General features: G+C 50.8%; 1 protein-coding gene across 1 annotated transcript in view; it reads right to left on the bottom strand.

The window, feature by feature from the left end:
- camkvl (CaM kinase-like vesicle-associated, like) overlaps positions 1–16,460 on the bottom strand; it is a 167,214-nt gene that overhangs the window by 81,759 nt on the left and 68,995 nt on the right. Inside the window, exon 4 of the mRNA XM_064922112.1 lies at positions 12,661–12,735. Within this exon, the coding sequence (XP_064778184.1) occupies positions 12,661–12,735 (75 nt within the window). The remainder of the gene's footprint in view (positions 1–12,660; positions 12,736–16,460) is intronic.

Here is a 16,460-nt window from a genome sequence, read left to right as displayed (position 1 = left end):
AGCTACCCCCCTCTACTATTAGTCCTGTATCCTGTATTAGCTGGCCGTATAGCTACCCCCCTCTACTACTAGTCCTGTATCCTGTATTAGCTGGCCATATAGCTACCCCCCTCTACTACTAGTCCTGTATCCTGTATTAGCTGGCCATATAGCTACCCCCCTCTACTACTAGTCCTGTAATCCTGTATTAGCTGGCCATATAGCTACCCCCCTCTACTATTAGTCCTGTATCCTGTATTAGCTGGCCATATAGCTACCCCCTCTCTACTATTAGTCCTGTATCCTGTATTAGCTGGCCATATAGCTACCCCCCTCTACTACTAGTCCTGTATCCTGTATTAGCTGGCCGTATAGCTACCTGTAGCCCCCCTCTACTATTAGTCCTGTATCCTGTATTAGCTGGCCGTATAGCTACACCCCCTCTACTACTAGTCCTGTATCCTGTATTAGCTGGCCATATAGCTACCCCCCTCTACTACTAGTCCTGTATCCTGTATTAGCTGGCCGTATAGCTACCCCCTCTACTATTAGTCCTGTATCCTGTATTAGCTGGCCGTATAGCTACCCCCTCTACTATTAGTCCTGTATCCTGTATTAGCTGGCCATATAGCTACCCCCCTCTACTATTAGTCCTGTATCCTGTACTAGCTGGCCATATAGCTACCCCCCTCTACTATTAGTCCTGTATCCTGTATTAGCTGGCCATATAGCTACCCCCCTCTACTACTAGTCCTGTATCCTGTATTAGCTGGCCGTATAGCTACCCCCCCTCTACTATTAGTCCTGTATCCTGTATTAGCTGGCCATATAGCTACCCCCCCTCTACTATTAGTCCTGTATCCTGTATTAGCAGGCCGTATAGCTACCCCCCCCTACTATTAGTCCTGTATCCTGTATTAGCTGGCCATATAGCTACCCCCCCTCTACTATTAGTCCTGTATCCTGTATTAGCTGGCCGTATAGCTACCCCCCTCTACTATTAGTCCTGTATCCTGTATTAGCTGGCCGTATAGCTACCCCCCTCTACTATTAGTCCTGTATCCTGTATTAGCTGGCCGTATAGCTACCCCCCCTCTACTATTAGTCCTGTATCCTGTATTAGCTGGCCGTATAGCTACCCCCCTCTACTATTAGTCCTGTATCCTGTATTAGCTGGCCATATAGCCCCCCCTCTACTATTAGTCCTGTATCCTGTATTAGCTGGCCATATAGCCCCCCCCCCTCTACTATTAGTCCTGTATCCTGTATTAGCTGGCCATATAGCTACCCCCCTCTACTATTAGTCCTGTATCCTGTATTAGCTGGCCGTATAGCCCCCCCCTCTACTATTAGTCCTGTATCCTGTATTAGCAGGCCGTATAGCTACCCCCCTACTATTAGTCCTGTATCCTGTATTAGCTGGCCATATAGCCCCCCCCTCTACTATTAGTCCTGTATCCTGTATTAGCTGGCCATATAGCTACCCCCCTCTACTATTAGTCCTGTATCCTGTATTAGCAGGCCGTATAGCTACCCCCCCTACTATTAGTCCTGTATCCTGTATTAGCTGGCCATATAGCCCCCCTCTACTATTAGTCCTGTATCCTGTATTAGCTGGCCATATAGCTACCCCCCTCTACTATTAGTCCTGTATCCTGTATTAGCTGGCCATATAGCTACCCCCCTCTACTATTAGTCCTGTATCCTGTATTAGCTGGCCATATAACTACCCCCCTCTACTATTAGTCCCGTATCCTGTATTAGCTGGCCATATAGCTACCCCCCTCTACTATTAGTCCTGCATCCTGTATTAGCAGGCTGTATAGCTACCCCCCTACTATTAGTCCTGTATCCTGTATTAGCTGGCCATATAGCCCCCCCCCTCTACTATTAGTCCTGTATCCTGTATTAGCTGGCCATATAGCTACCCCCCTCTACTATTAGTCCTGTATCCTGTATTAGCTGGCCGTATAGCTACCCCCCTCTACTATTAGTCCTGTATCCTGTATTAGCTGGCCGTATAGCTACCCCCCCCTCTACTATTAGTCCTGTATCCTGTATTAGCTGGCCGTATAGCTACCCCCCCCCCTCTACTATTAGTCCTGTATCCTGTATTAGCTGGCCGTATAGCTACCCCCCTCTACTATTAGTCCTGTATCCTGTATTAGCTGGCCATATAGCTACCCCCCTCTACTATTAGTCCTGTATCCTGAACTAGCTGGCCATATAGCTACCCCCTCTACTATTAGTCCTGTATCCTGTATTAGCTGGCCGTATAGCCCCCCCCTCTACTATTAGTCCTGCATCCTGTATTAGCTGGCCGTATAGCCCCCCCCTCTACTATTAGTCCTGTATCCTGTATTAGCTGGCTGTATAGCTACCCCCCCCCCCCTACTATTAGTCCTGCATCCTGTATTAGCTGGCCATATAGCTACCCCCCCTCTACTATTAGTCCTGTATCCTGTATTAGCTGGCCATATAGCTACCCCCCTCTACTATTAGTCCTGTATCCTGTATTAGCTGGCCGTATAGCTACCCCCCCCTCTACTATTAGTCCTGTATCCTGTATTAGCTGGCCGTATAGCTACCCCCCTCTACTATTAGTCCTGTATCCTGTATTAGCTGGCCGTATAGCTACCCCCCCCTCTACTATTAGTCCTGTATCCTGTACTAGCTGGCCATATAGCTACCCCCCCTCTACTATTAGTCCTGTATCCTGTATTAGCTGGCCGTATAGCTACCCCCCCCCCTACTATTAGTCCTGTATCCTGTATTAGCTGGCCGTATAGCTACCCCCCCCCCCTCTACTATTAGTCCTGTATCCTGTATTAGCTGGCCATGTAGCTACCCCCCCTCTACTACTAGTCCTGTATCCTGTATTAGCTGGCCATATAGCTACCCCCTCTACTATTAGTCCTGTATCCTGTATTAGCTGGCCGTATAGCTACCCCCCTCTAATATTAGTCCTGTATCCTGTATTAGCTGGCCGTATAGCTACCCCCCTCTACTATTATTCCTGTATCCTGTATTAGCTTGCCGTATAGCTACCCCCCTCTACTATTAGTCCTGTATCCTGTACTAGCTGGCCATATAGCTACCCCCCTACTATTAGTCCTGTATCCTGTATTAGCTGGCCGTATAGCTACCCCCCCCCCTCTACTATTAGTCCTGTATCCTGTATTAGCTGGCCATATAGCTACCCCCTCTACTATTAGTCCTGTATCCTGTATTAGCTGGCCGTATAGCTACCCCCCCCACTATTAGTCCTGTATCCTGTATTAGCTGGCCGTATAGCTACCCCCCTCTACTATTAGTCCTGTATCCTGTATTAGCTGGCCGTATAGCTACCCCCCCTCTACTATTAGTCCTGTATCCTGTATTAGCTGGCCGTATAGCTACCCCCCCTACTATTAGTCCTGTATCCTGTATTAGCTGGCCATATAGCTACCCCCCTCTACTATTAGTCCTGTATCCTGTATTAGCTGGCCATATAGCTACCCCCTCTACTATTAGTCCTGTATCCTGTATTAGCTGGCCATATAGCTACACCCCCTCTACTATTAGTCCTGTATCCTGTATTAGCTGGCCATATAGCTACCCCCCTCTACTATTAGTCCTGTATCCTGTATTAGCTGGCCATATAGCTACCCCCCTCTACTATTAGTCCTGTATCCTGTATTAGCTGGCCATATAGCTACCCCCCTCTACTATTAGTCCTGTATCCTGTATTAGCTGGCCGTATAGCTACCCCCCTCTACTATTAGTCCTGTATCCTGTATTAGCTGGCCATATAGCTACCCCCCTCTACTATTAGTCCTGTATCCTGTATTAGCTGGCCGTATAGCTACCCCCCTCTACTATTCGTCCTGTATCCTGTACTAGCTGGCCATATAGCTACCCCCCTCTACTATTAGTCCTGTATCCTGTATTAGCTGGCCATATAGCCCCCCCCCCCCTACTATTAGTCCTGTATCCTGTATTAGCTGGCCGTATAGCTACCCCCCTCTACTATTAGTCCTGTATCCTGTATTAGCTGGCCATATAGCCCCCCCCCCTCTACTATTAGTCCTGTATCCTGTATTAGCTGGCCATATAGCTACCCCCCTCTACTATTAGACCTGTATCCTGTATTAGCTGGCCGTATAGCTACCCCCCTCTACTATTAGTCCTGTATCCTGTATTAGCTGGCCGTATAGCTACCCCCCTCTACTATTAGTCCTGTATTAGCTGGCCATATAGCTACCCCCTCTACTATTAGTCCTGTATCCTGTATTAGCTGGCCATATAGCTACCCCCCTCTACTATTAGTCCTGTATCCTGTATTTGCTGGGCATATAGCTACCCCCCTCTACTATTAGTCCTGTATCCTGTATTAGCTGGCCATATAGCCCCCCTCTACTATTAGTCCTGTATCCTGTATTAGCTGGCCATATAGCTACCCCCTCTACTATTAGTCCTGTATCCTGTATTAGCTGGCCATATAGCCCCCCCCCTACTATTAGTCCTGTATCCTGTATTAGCTGGCCGTATAGCTACCCCCCTCTACTATTAGTCCTGTATCCTGTATTAGCTGGCCATATAGCCCCCCCCTCTACTATTAGTCCTGTATCCTGTACTAGCTGGCCATATAGTCCCCCCCCTCTACTATTAGTCCTGTATCCTGTACTAGCTGGCCATATAGCTACCCCCTCTACTATTAGTCCTGTATCCTGTATTAGCTGGCCGTATAGCTACCCCCCTCTACTATTAGTCCTGTATCCTGTATTAGCTGGCCGTATAGCTACCCCCCCTCTAATATTAGTCCTGTATCCTGTATTAGCTGGCCGTATAGCTACCCCCCCTCTACTATTAGTCCTGTATCCTGTATTAGCTGGCCATATAGCTACCCCTCCCCTCTACTATTAGTCCTGTATCCTGTATTAGCTGGCCGTATAGCTACCCCCCTCTACTATTAGTCCTGTATCCTGTATTAGCTGGCCGTATAGCTACCCCCCCTCTAATATTAGTCCTGTATCCTGTATTAGCTGGCCGTATAGCTACCCCCCTCTACTATTAGTCCTGTATCCTGTATTAGCTGGCCGTATAGCTACCCCCCTCTACTATTAGTCCTGTATCCTGTATTAGCTGGCCGTATAGCTACCCCCCCCTCTACTATTAGTCCTGTATCCTGTACTAGCTGGCCATATAGCTACCCCCCTCTACTATTAGTCCTGTATCCTGTATTAGCTGGCCGTATAGCTACCCCCCCCTACTATTAGTCCTGTATCCTGTATTAGCTGGCCGTATAGCTACCCCCTCTACTATTAGTCCTGTATCCTGTATTAGCTGGCCGTATAGCTACCCCCCCCCTCTACTATTAGTCCTGTATCCTGTATTAGCTGGCCGTATAGCTACCCCCCTCTACTATTAGTCCTGTATCCTGTATTAGCTGGCCGTATAGCTACCCCCCTCTACTATTAGTCCTGTATCCTGTATTAGCTGGCCGTATAGCTACCCCCCCCTACTATTAGTCCTGTATCCTGTATTAGCTGGCCATATAGCTACCCCCCCTCTACTATTAGTCCTGTATCCTGTATTAGCTGGCCATATAGCTACCCCCCCTCTACTATTAGTCCTGTATCCTGTATTAGCTGGCCATATAGCTACCCCCCTCTACTATTAGTCCTGTATCCTGTATTAGCTGGCCGTATAGCTACCCCCACCTCTACTATTAGTCCTGTATCCTGTATTAGCTGGCCATATAGCTACCCCCCTCTACTATTAGTCCTGTATCCTGTATTAGCTGGCCGTATAGCTACCCCCCTCTACTATTCGTCCTGTATCCTGTACTAGCTGGCCATATAGCTACCCCCCTCTACTATTAGTCCTGTATCCTGTATTAGCTGGCCGTATAGCCCCCCCCCCTACTATTAGTCCTGTATCCTGTATTAGCTGGCCGTATAGCTACCCCCCTCTACTATTAGTCCTGTATCCTGTATTAGCTGGCCATATAGCCCCCCCCCCTCTACTATTAGTCCTGTATCCTGTATTAGCTGGCCATATAGCTACCCCCTCTACTATTAGACCTGTATCCTGTATTAGCTGGCCGTATAGCTACCCCCCTCTACTATTAGTCCTGTATCCTGTATTAGCTGGCCGTATAGCTACCCCCTCTACTATTAGTCCTGTATTAGCTGGCCATATAGCTACCCCCTCTACTATTAGTCCTGTATCCTGTATTAGCTGGCCATATAGCTACCCCCCTCTACTATTAGTCCTGTATCCTGTATTTGCTGGGCATATAGCTACCCCCCTCTACTATTAGTCCTGTATCCTGTATTAGCTGGCCATATAGCCCCCCTCTACTATTAGTCCTGTATCCTGTATTAGCTGGCCATATAGCTACCCCCTCTACTATTAGTCCTGTAACCTGTATTAGCTGGCCATATAGCCCCCCCTGTACTATTAGTCCTGTATCCTGTATTAGCTGGCCATATAGCTACCCCCCTCTACTATTAGTCCTGTAACCTGTATTAGCTGGCCATATAGCCCCCCCCTCTACTATTAGTCCTGTATCCTGTATTAGCTGGCCATATAGCTACCCCCTCTACTATTAGTCCTGTATCCTGTATTAGCTGGCCATATAGCTACCCCCCTACTATTAGTCCTGTATCCTGTATTAGCTGGCCATATAGCCCCCCCCCCTCTACTATTAGTCCTGTATCCTGTATTAGCTGGCCGTATAGCTACCCCCCCTCTACTATTAGTCCTGTATCCTGTATTAGCTGGCCATATAGCTACCCCCTCTACTATTAGTCCTGTAACCTGTATTAGCTGGCCATATAGCCCCCCCCCCTCTACTATTAGTCCTGTAACCTGTATTAGCTGGCCATATAGCTACCCCCCTACTATTAGTCCTGTATCCTGTATTAGCTGGCCATATAGCCCCCCCCTCTACTATTAGTCCTGTATCCTGTATTAGCTGGCCGTATAGCTACCCCCCTCTACTATTAGTCCTGTATCCTGTATTAGCTGGCCATATAGCTACCCCCCTCTACTATTAGTCCTGTAACCTGTATTAGCTGGCCATATAGCCCCCCCCTCTACTATTAGTCCTGTATCCTGTATTAGCTGGCCATATAGCCCCCCCCTCTACTATTAGTCCTGTATCCTGTATTAGCTGGCCGTATAGCTACCCCCCCCCCCTCTACTATTAGTCCTGTATCCTGTATTAGCTGGCCGTATAGCTACCCCCCCTCCTACTATTAGTCCTGTATCCTGTATTAGCTGGCCGTATAGCTACCCCCCCTCTACTATTAGTCCTGTATCCTGCATTAGCTGGCCGTATAGCTACCCCCCTCTACTATTAGTCCTGTATCCTGTATTAGCTGGCCGTATAGCTACCCCCACCTCTACTATTAGTCCTGTATCCTGTATTAGCTGGCCGTATAGCTACCCCCCTCTACTATTAGTCCTGTATCCTGTATTAGCTGGCCGTATAGCTACCCCCACCCCCTCTACTATTAGTCCTGTATCCTGTATTAGCTGGCCATATAGCTACCCCCCCTCTACTATTAGTCCTGTATCCTGTATTAGCTGGCCGTATAGCTACCCCCCCCTCTACTAATAGTCCTGTATCCTGTATTAGCTGGCCATATAGCCCCCCCCTCTACTATTAGTCCTGCATCCTGTATTAGCTGGCCGTATAGCTACCCCCCTCTACTATTAGTCCTGTATCCTGTATTAGCTGGCCATATAGCCCCCCCCTCTACTATTAGTCCTGCATCCTGTATTAGCTGGCCGTATAGCTACCCCCACCCCCTCTACTATTAGTCCTGTATCCTGTATTAGCTGGCCGTATAGCTACCCCCCTCTACTATTAGTCCTGTATCCTGTATTAGCTGGCCGTATAGCTACCCCCCCTCTACTATTAGTCCTGTATCCTGTACTAGCTGGCCGTATAGCTACCCCCGTACTCACAGCTCCCCGTATAGCTACCCCCTCTACTATTAGTCCTGTATCCTGTACTAGCTGGCCGTATAGCTACCCCCCCCCCTCTACTATTAGTCCTGTATCCTGTATTAGCTGGCCGTATAGCTACCCCCCTCTACTATTAGTCCTGTATCCTGTATTAGCTGGCCGAATGGCTACCCCCTCTACTATTAGTCCTGTATCCTGTATTAGCTGGCCATATAGCTACCCCCCCTCTACTATTAGTCCTGTATCCTGTATTAGCTGGCCATATAGCTACCCCCCTCTACTATTAGTCCTGTATCCTGTATTTGCTGGGCATATAGCTACCCCCTCTACTATTAGTCCTGTATTAGCTGGCCATATAGCCCCCCCTCTACTATTAGTCCTGTATCCTGTATTAGCTGGCCATATAGCTACCCCCCTCTACTATTAGTCCTGTAACCTGTATTAGCTGGCCATATAGCCCCCCTCTACTATTAGTCCTGTATCCTGTATTAGCTGGCCATATAGCTACCCCCTCCACTATTAGTCCTGTATCCTGTAATAGCTGGCCATATAGCTACCCCCCTCTACTATTAGTCCTGTATCCTGTATTAGCTGGCCATATAGCTACCCCCCCTACTATTAGTCCTGTATCCTGTATTAGCTGGCCATATAGCCCCCCCCTCTACTATTAGTCCTGTATCCTGTATTAGCTGGCCATATAGCTACCCCCACCCCCCCTCTACTATTAGTCCTGTATCCTGTATTAGCTGGCCATATAGCTACCCCCCTACTATTAGTCCTGTATCCTGTATTAGCTGGCCGTATAGCTACCCCCCCCTCTACTAATAGTCCTGTATCCTGTATTAGCTGGCCGTATAGCTACCCCCCTCTACTATTAGTCCTGTATCCTGTATTAGCTGGCCATATAGCTACCCCCTCTACTATTAGTCCTGTATCCTGTATTAGCTGGCCGTATAGCTACCCCCCCCCTCTACTATTAGTCCTGTATCATGTATTAGCTGGCCATATAGCTACCCCCCCCTCTACTATTAGTCCTGTATCCTGTATTAGCTGGCCGTATAGCTACCCCCCTCTACTATTAGTCCTGTATCCTGTATTAGCTGGCCATATAGCTACCCCCTCTACTATTAGTCCTGTATCCTGTATTAGCTGGCCATATAGCTACCCCCCTCTACTATTAGTCCTGTATCCTGTATTAGCTGGCGATATAGCTACCCCCCCCCTCTACTATTAGTCCTGTATCCTGTATTAGCTGGCCATATAGCTACCCCCCCTCTACTATTAGTCCTGTATCCTGTATTAGCTGGCCGTATAGCTACCCCCCCCCCCCCTCTACTATTAGTCCTGTATCCTGTATTAGCTGGCCATATAGCTACCCCCCTCTACTATTAGTCCTGTATCCTGTATTAGCTGGCCGTATAGCTACCCCCCTCTACTATTAGTCCTGTATCCTGTATTAGCTGGCCGTATAGCTACCCCCCCCCCCTCTACTATTAGTCCTGTATCCTGTATTAGCTGGCCATATAGCCCCCCCCCTCTACTATTAGTCCTGTATCCTGTATTAGCTGGCCGTATAGCTACCCCCCCCCCTCTACTATTAGTCCTGTATCCTGTACTAGCTGGCCGTATAGCTACCCCCCTCTACTAATAGTCCTGCATCCTGTATTAGCTGGCCATATAGCCCCCCCTCTACTATTAGTCCTGCATCCTGTATTAGCTGGCCATATAGCTACCCCCACCCCCCCTCTACTATTAGTCCTGTATCCTGTATTAGCTGGCCATATAGCTACCCCCCTACTATTAGTCCTGTATCCTGTATTAGCTGGCCGTATAGCTACCCCCCCTCTCTACTAATAGTCCTGTATCCTGTATTAGCTGGCCGTATAGCTACCCCCCTCTACTATTAGTCCTGTATCCTGTATTAGCTGGCCATATAGCTACCCCCTCTACTATTAGTCCTGTATCCTGTATTAGCTGGCCGTATAGCTACCCCCCCCTCTACTATTAGTCCTGTATCATGTATTAGCTGGCCATATAGCTACCCCCCTCTACTATTAGTCCTGTATCCTGTATTAGCTGGCCGTATAGCTACCCCCCTCTACTATTAGTCCTGTATCCTGTATTAGCTGGCCATATAGCTACCCCCTCTACTATTAGTCCTGTATCCTGTATTAGCTGGCCATATAGCTACCCCCCTCTACTATTAGTCCTGTATCCTGTATTAGCTGGCGATATAGCTACCCCCCTCTACTATTAGTCCTGTATCCTGTATTAGCTGGCCATATAGCTACCCCCCTCTACTATTAGTCCTGTATCCTGTATTAGCTGGCCGTATAGCTACCCCCCCCTACTATTAGTCCTGTATCCTGTATTAGCTGGCCATATAGCTACCCCCCTCTACTATTAGTCCTGTATCCTGTATTAGCTGGCCGTATAGCTACCCCCCTCTACTATTAGTCCTGTATCCTGTATTAGCTGGCCGTATAGCTACCCCCCCCTCTACTATTAGTCCTGTATCCTGTATTAGCTGGCCATATAGCCCCCCTCTACTATTAGTCCTGTATCCTGTATTAGCTGGCCGTATAGCTACCCCCCCCTCTACTATTAGTCCTGTATCCTGTACTAGCTGGCCGTATAGCTACCCCCCTCTACTAATAGTCCTGTATCCTGTATTAGCTGGCCATATAGCCCCCCTCTACTATTAGTCCTGCATCCTGTATTAGCTGGCCGTATAGCTACCCCCACCCCCTCTACTATTAGTCCTGTATCCTGTATTAGCTGGCCGTATAGCTACCCCCCCTCTACTATTAGTCCTGTATCCTGTATTAGCTGGCCGTATAGCTACCCCCCTCTACTATTAGTCCTGTATCCTGTATTAGCTGGCCATATAGCCCCCCCCTCTACTATTAGTCCTGCATCCTGTATTAGCTGGCCGTATAGCTACCCCCCTCTACTAATAGTCCTGTATCCTGTATTAGCTGGCCATATAGCCCCCCACCTCTACTATTAGTCCTGCATCCTGTATTAGCTGGCCGTATAGCTACCCCCCCTCTACTATTAGTCCTGTATCCTGTATTAGCTGGCCATATAGCCCCCCCCTCTACTATTAGTCCTGCATCCTGTATTAGCTGGCCGTATAGCTACCCCCCTCTACTATTAGTCCTGTATCCTGTATTAGCTGGCCGTATAGCTACCCCCCCCTACTATTAGTCCTGTATCCTGTATTAGCTGGCCGTATAGCTACCCCCCCCTCTACTATTAGTCCTGTATCCTGTATTAGCTGGCCATATAGCCCCCCCCCCTCTACTATTAGTCCTGTATCCTGTATTAGCTGGCCATATAGCTACCCCCCTCTACTATTAGTCCTGTATCCTGTATTAGCTGGCCGTATAGCTACCCCCCTCTACTATTAGTCCTGTATCCTGTATTAGCTGGCCGTATAGCTACCCCCCTCTACTATTAGTCCTGTATCCTGTATTAGCTGGCCATATAGCCCCCCCTCTACTATTAGTCCTGTATCCTGTATTAGCTGGCCATATAGCTACCCCCCCCCCCTCTACTATTAGTCCTGTATCCTGTATTAGCTGGCCATATAGCTACCCCCTCTACTATTAGTCCTGTATCCTGTACTAGCTGGCCGTATAGCTACCCCCCCTCTACTATTAGTCCTGTATCCTGTATTAGCTGGCCGTATAGCTACCCCCCTCTACTATTAGTCCTGTATCATGTATTAGCTGGCCATATAGCCCCCCCCTCTACTATTAGTCCTGCATCCTGTATTAGCTGGCCGTATAGCTACCCCCCCTCTACTATTAGTCCTGTATCCTGTATTAGCTGGCCGTATAGCTACCCCCCCCCCTCTACTATTAGTCCTGTATCCTGTACTAGCTGGCCGTATAGCTACCCCCCTCTACTATTAGTCCTGTATCCTGTATTAGCTGGCCGTATAGCTACCTCCCCCCTCTACTATTAGTCCTGTATCCTGTATTAGCTGGCCATATAGCCCCCCCCTCTACTATTAGTCCTGCATCCTGTATTAGCTGGCCGTATAGCTACCCCCCCCCCCCTCTACTATTAGTCCTGTATCCTGTATTAGCTGGCCATATAGCCCCCCTCTACTTTTAGTCCTGCATCCTGTATTAGCTGGCCGTATAGCTACCCCCTCTACTATTAGTCCTGTATCCTGTATTAGCTGGCCATATAGCCCCCCCTCTACTACTAGTCCTGTATCCTGTATTAGCTGGCCGTATAGCTACCCCCCTCTACTATTAGTCCTGTATCCTGTATTTGCTGGCCGTATAGCTACCCCCCTCTACTATTAGTCCTGTATCCTGTACTAGCTGGCCATATAGCTACCCCCCTCTACTATTAGTCCTGTATCCTGTATTATCTGGCCATATAGCTACCCCCCCTCTACTATTAGTCCTGTATCCTGTACTAGCTGGCCATATAGCTACCCCCCTCTACTATTAGTCCTGTATCCTGTATTAGCTGGCCGTATAGCTACCCCCCCTCTACTATTAGTCCTGTATCCTGTATTAGCTGGCCATATAGCTACCCCCCTCTACTATTAGTCCTGTATCCTGTATTTGCTGGGCATATAGCTACCCCCCTCTACTATTAGTCCTGTATCCGGTTTTAGCTGGCCATATAGCTACCCCCCTCTACTATTAGTCCTGTATCCTGCATTAGCTGGCCATATAGCTACCCCCCTGAACTCACAGCTCCTGGATGATGAAGTACTCCTTCCGCGTCTCGAAAGTGTCGATCAGTTGGAGGATGTTTGGATGGTTGACCCTGGAACAGCCAGAGGAGGACGCATTCAGACACACAAACTGGTTTCTATTGACTATGTCTGGCCTTGCTGAGGACTGAGGACCACAGTGTCTGCTGGCGGAGGACTGAGGACCACAGTGTCTGCTGGCTGAGGACTGAGGACCACAGTGTCTGCTGGCTGAGGACTGAGGACCATAGTGTCTGCTGGCTGAGGACTGAGGACCACAGTGTCTGCTGGCTGAGGACTGAGGACCACAGTGTCTGCCTTGCTGAGGACTGAGGACCACAGTGTCTGCTGGCTGAGGACTGAGGACCACAGTGTCTGCTGGCTGAGGACTGAGGACCACAGTGTCTGCTGGCTGAGGACTGAGGACCACACTGTCTGCTTGCTGAGGACTGAGGACCACAGTGTCTGCTGGCTGAGGACTGAGGACCACAGTGTCTGCTGGCTGAGGACTGAGGACCACAGTGTCTGCTGGCTGAGGACTGAGGACCACAGTGTCTGCTGGCTGAGGACTGAGGACCACAGTGTCTGCTGGCTGAGGACTGAGGACCATAGTGTCTGCTGGCTGAGGGCTGAGGACCACAGTGTCTGCTGGCTGAGGACTGAGGACCACAGTGTCTGCTGGCTGAGGACTGAGGACCACAGTGTCTGCTGGCTGAGGGCTGAGGACCACAGTGTCTGCTGGCTGAGGACCACAGTGTCTGCTGGCTGAGGACTGAGGACCACAGTGTCTGCTGGCGGAGGACTGAGGACCACAGTGTCTGCTGGCTGAGGACTGAGGACCACAGTGTCTGCTGGCTGAGGACTGAGGACCACAGTGTCTGCCTTGCTGAGGACTGAGGACCACAGTGTCTGCTGGCTGAGGACTGAGGACCACAGTGTCTGCTGGCGGAGGACTGAGGACCACAGTGTCTGCTGGCTGAGGACTGAGGACCACAGTGTCTGCTGGCTGAGGACTGAGGACCACAGTGTCTGCCTTGCTGAGGACTGAGGACCACAGTGTCTGCTGGCTGAGGACTGAGGACCACAGTGTCTGCTGGCTGAGGACTGAGGACCACAGTGTCTGCTGGCTGAGGACTGAGGACCACAGTGTCTGCTGGCTGAGGACTGATGACCACAGTGTCTGCTGGCTGAGGACTGAGGACCACAGTGTCTGCTGGATGAGGACTGAGGACCACAGTGTCTGCTGGCTGAGGACTGAGGACCACACTGTCTGCTGGCTGAGGACTGAGGACCACACTGTCTGCTTGCTGAGGACTGAGGACCACAGTGTCTGCTGGCTGAGGACTGAGGACCACAGTGTCTGCCTGGCTGAGGACTGAGGACCACAGTGTCTGCTGGCTGAGGACTGAGGACCACAGTGTCTGCTGGCTGAGGACTGAGGACCACAGTGTCTGCTGGCTGAGGACTGAGGACCACAGTGTCTGCTGGCTGAGGACTGAGGACCACAGTGTCTGCTGGCTGAGGACTGAGGACCACAGTGTCTGCTGGCTGAGGACTGAGGACCACAGTGTCTGATGGCTGAGGACAGAGGACCACAGTGTCTGCTGGCTGAGGACTGAGGACCACAGTGTCTGCTGGCTGAGGACTGAGGACCACCGTGTCTGCTGGCTGAGGACTGAGGACCACAGTGTCTGCTGGCTGAGGACTGAGGACCACAGTGTCTGCTGGCTGAGGACTGAGGACCACAGTGTCTGCTGGCTGAGGACTGAGGACCACAGTGTCTGCTGGCTGAGGACTGAGGACCACAGTGTCTGCTGGCTGAGGACTGATGACCACAGTGTCTGCTGGCTGAGGACTGAGGACCACAGTGTCTGCTGGCTGAGGACTGAGGACCACAGTGTCTGCCTTGATGAGGACTGAGGACCACAGTGTCTGCCTTGCTGAGGACTGAGGACCACAGTGTCTGCTGGCTGAGGACTGAGGACCACAGTGTCTGCCTTGCTGAGGACTGAGGACCACAGTGTCTGCTGGCTGAGGACTGAGGACCACAGTGTCTGCTGGCTGAGGACTGAGGACCACAGTGTCTGCCTTGCTGAGGACTGAGGACCACAGTGTCTGCCTTGCTGAGGACTGAGGACCACAGTGTCTGCCTTGCTGAGGACTGAGGACCACAGTGTCTGCTGGCTGAGGACTGAGGACCACAGTGTCTGCTGGCTGAGGACTGAGGACCACAGTGTCTGCTGGCTGAGGACTGAGGACCACAGTGTCTGCTGGCTGAGGACTGAGGACCACAGTGTCTGCTGGCTGAGGACTGAGGACCACAGTGTCTGCCTTGCTGAGGACTGAGGACCACAGTGTCTGCCTTGCTGAGGACTGAGGACCATAGTGTCTGCTTTGCTGAGGACTGAGGACCACAGTGTCTGCTGGCTGAGGACTGAGGACCACAGTGTCTGCTGGCTGAGGACTGAGGACCACAGTGTCTGCCTTGCTGAGGACCGAGGACCACAGTGTCTGCTGGCTGAGGACTGAGGACCACAGTGTCTGCTGGCTGAGGACTGAGGACCACAGTGTCTGCTGGCTGAGGACTGAGGACCACAGTGTCTGCTTTGCTGAGGACTGAGGACCACAGTGTCTGCTGGCTGAGGACTGAGGACCACAGTGTCTGCTGGCTGAGGACTGAGGACCACAGTGTCTGCCTTGCTGAGGACTGAGGACCACAGTGTCTGCCTTGCTGAGGACTGAGGACCACAGTGTCTGCTGGCTGAGGACTGAGGACCACAGTGTCTGCTGGCTGAGGACTGAGGACCACAGTGTCTGCTGGCTGAGGACTGAGGACCACAGTGTCTGCTGGCTGAGGACTGACGACCACAGTGTCTGCTGGCTGAGGACTGAGGACCACAGTGTCTGCTGGCTGAGGACTGAGGACCACAGTGTCTGCTGGCTGAGGACTGGGGACCACAGTGTCTGCTGGCTGAGGACTGAGGACCACAGTGTCTGCTGGCTGAGGACTGAGGACCACAGTGTCTGCCTTGCTGAGGACTGAGGACCACAGTGTCTGCTGGCTGAGGACTGAGGACCACAGTGTCTGCTGGCTGAGGACTGAGGACCACAGTGTCTGCTGGCTGAGGACTGAGGACCACACTGTCTGCTTGCTGAGGACTGAGGACCACAGTGTCTGCTGGCTGAGGACTGAGGACCACAGTGTCTGCTGGCTGAGGACTGAGGACCACAGTGTCTGCTTGCTGAGGACTGAGGACCACAGTGTCTGCTGGCTGAGGACTGAGGACCACAGTGTCTGCTGGCTGAGGACTGAGGACCACAGTGTCTGCTGGCTGAGGACTGAGGACCACAGTGTCTGCTGGCTGAGGACTGAGGACCACAGTGTCTGCTGGCTGAGGACTGAGGACCACAGTGTCTGCTGGCTGAGGACTGAGGACCATAGTGTCTGCTGGCTGAGGGCTGAGGACCACAGTGTCTGCTGGCTGAGGACTGAGGACCACAGTGTCTGCTGGCTGAGGACTGAGGACCACAGTGTCTGCTGGCTGAGGGCTGAGGACCACAGTGTCTGCTGGCTGAGGACCACAGTGTCTGCTGGCTGAGGACTGAGGACCACAGTGTCTGCTGGCGGAGGACTGAGGACCACAGTGTCTGCTGGCTGAGGACTGAGGACCACAGTGTCTGCTGGCTGAGGACTGAGGACCACAGTGTCTGCCTTGCTGAGGACTGAGGACCACAGTGTCTGCTGGCTGAGGACTGAGGACCACAGTGTCTGCTGGCTGAGGACTGAGGACCACAGTGT

This window comes from Oncorhynchus masou, chromosome 18 (assembly GCF_036934945.1).
Source record: "Oncorhynchus masou masou isolate Uvic2021 chromosome 18, UVic_Omas_1.1, whole genome shotgun sequence".
In the NCBI taxonomy this organism is placed as follows: Eukaryota; Metazoa; Chordata; class Actinopteri; order Salmoniformes; family Salmonidae; genus Oncorhynchus; species Oncorhynchus masou.
The sequence above is the reverse complement of the archived record's forward strand: the minus strand, read 5'-3'. Positions and strand labels throughout refer to the sequence as shown.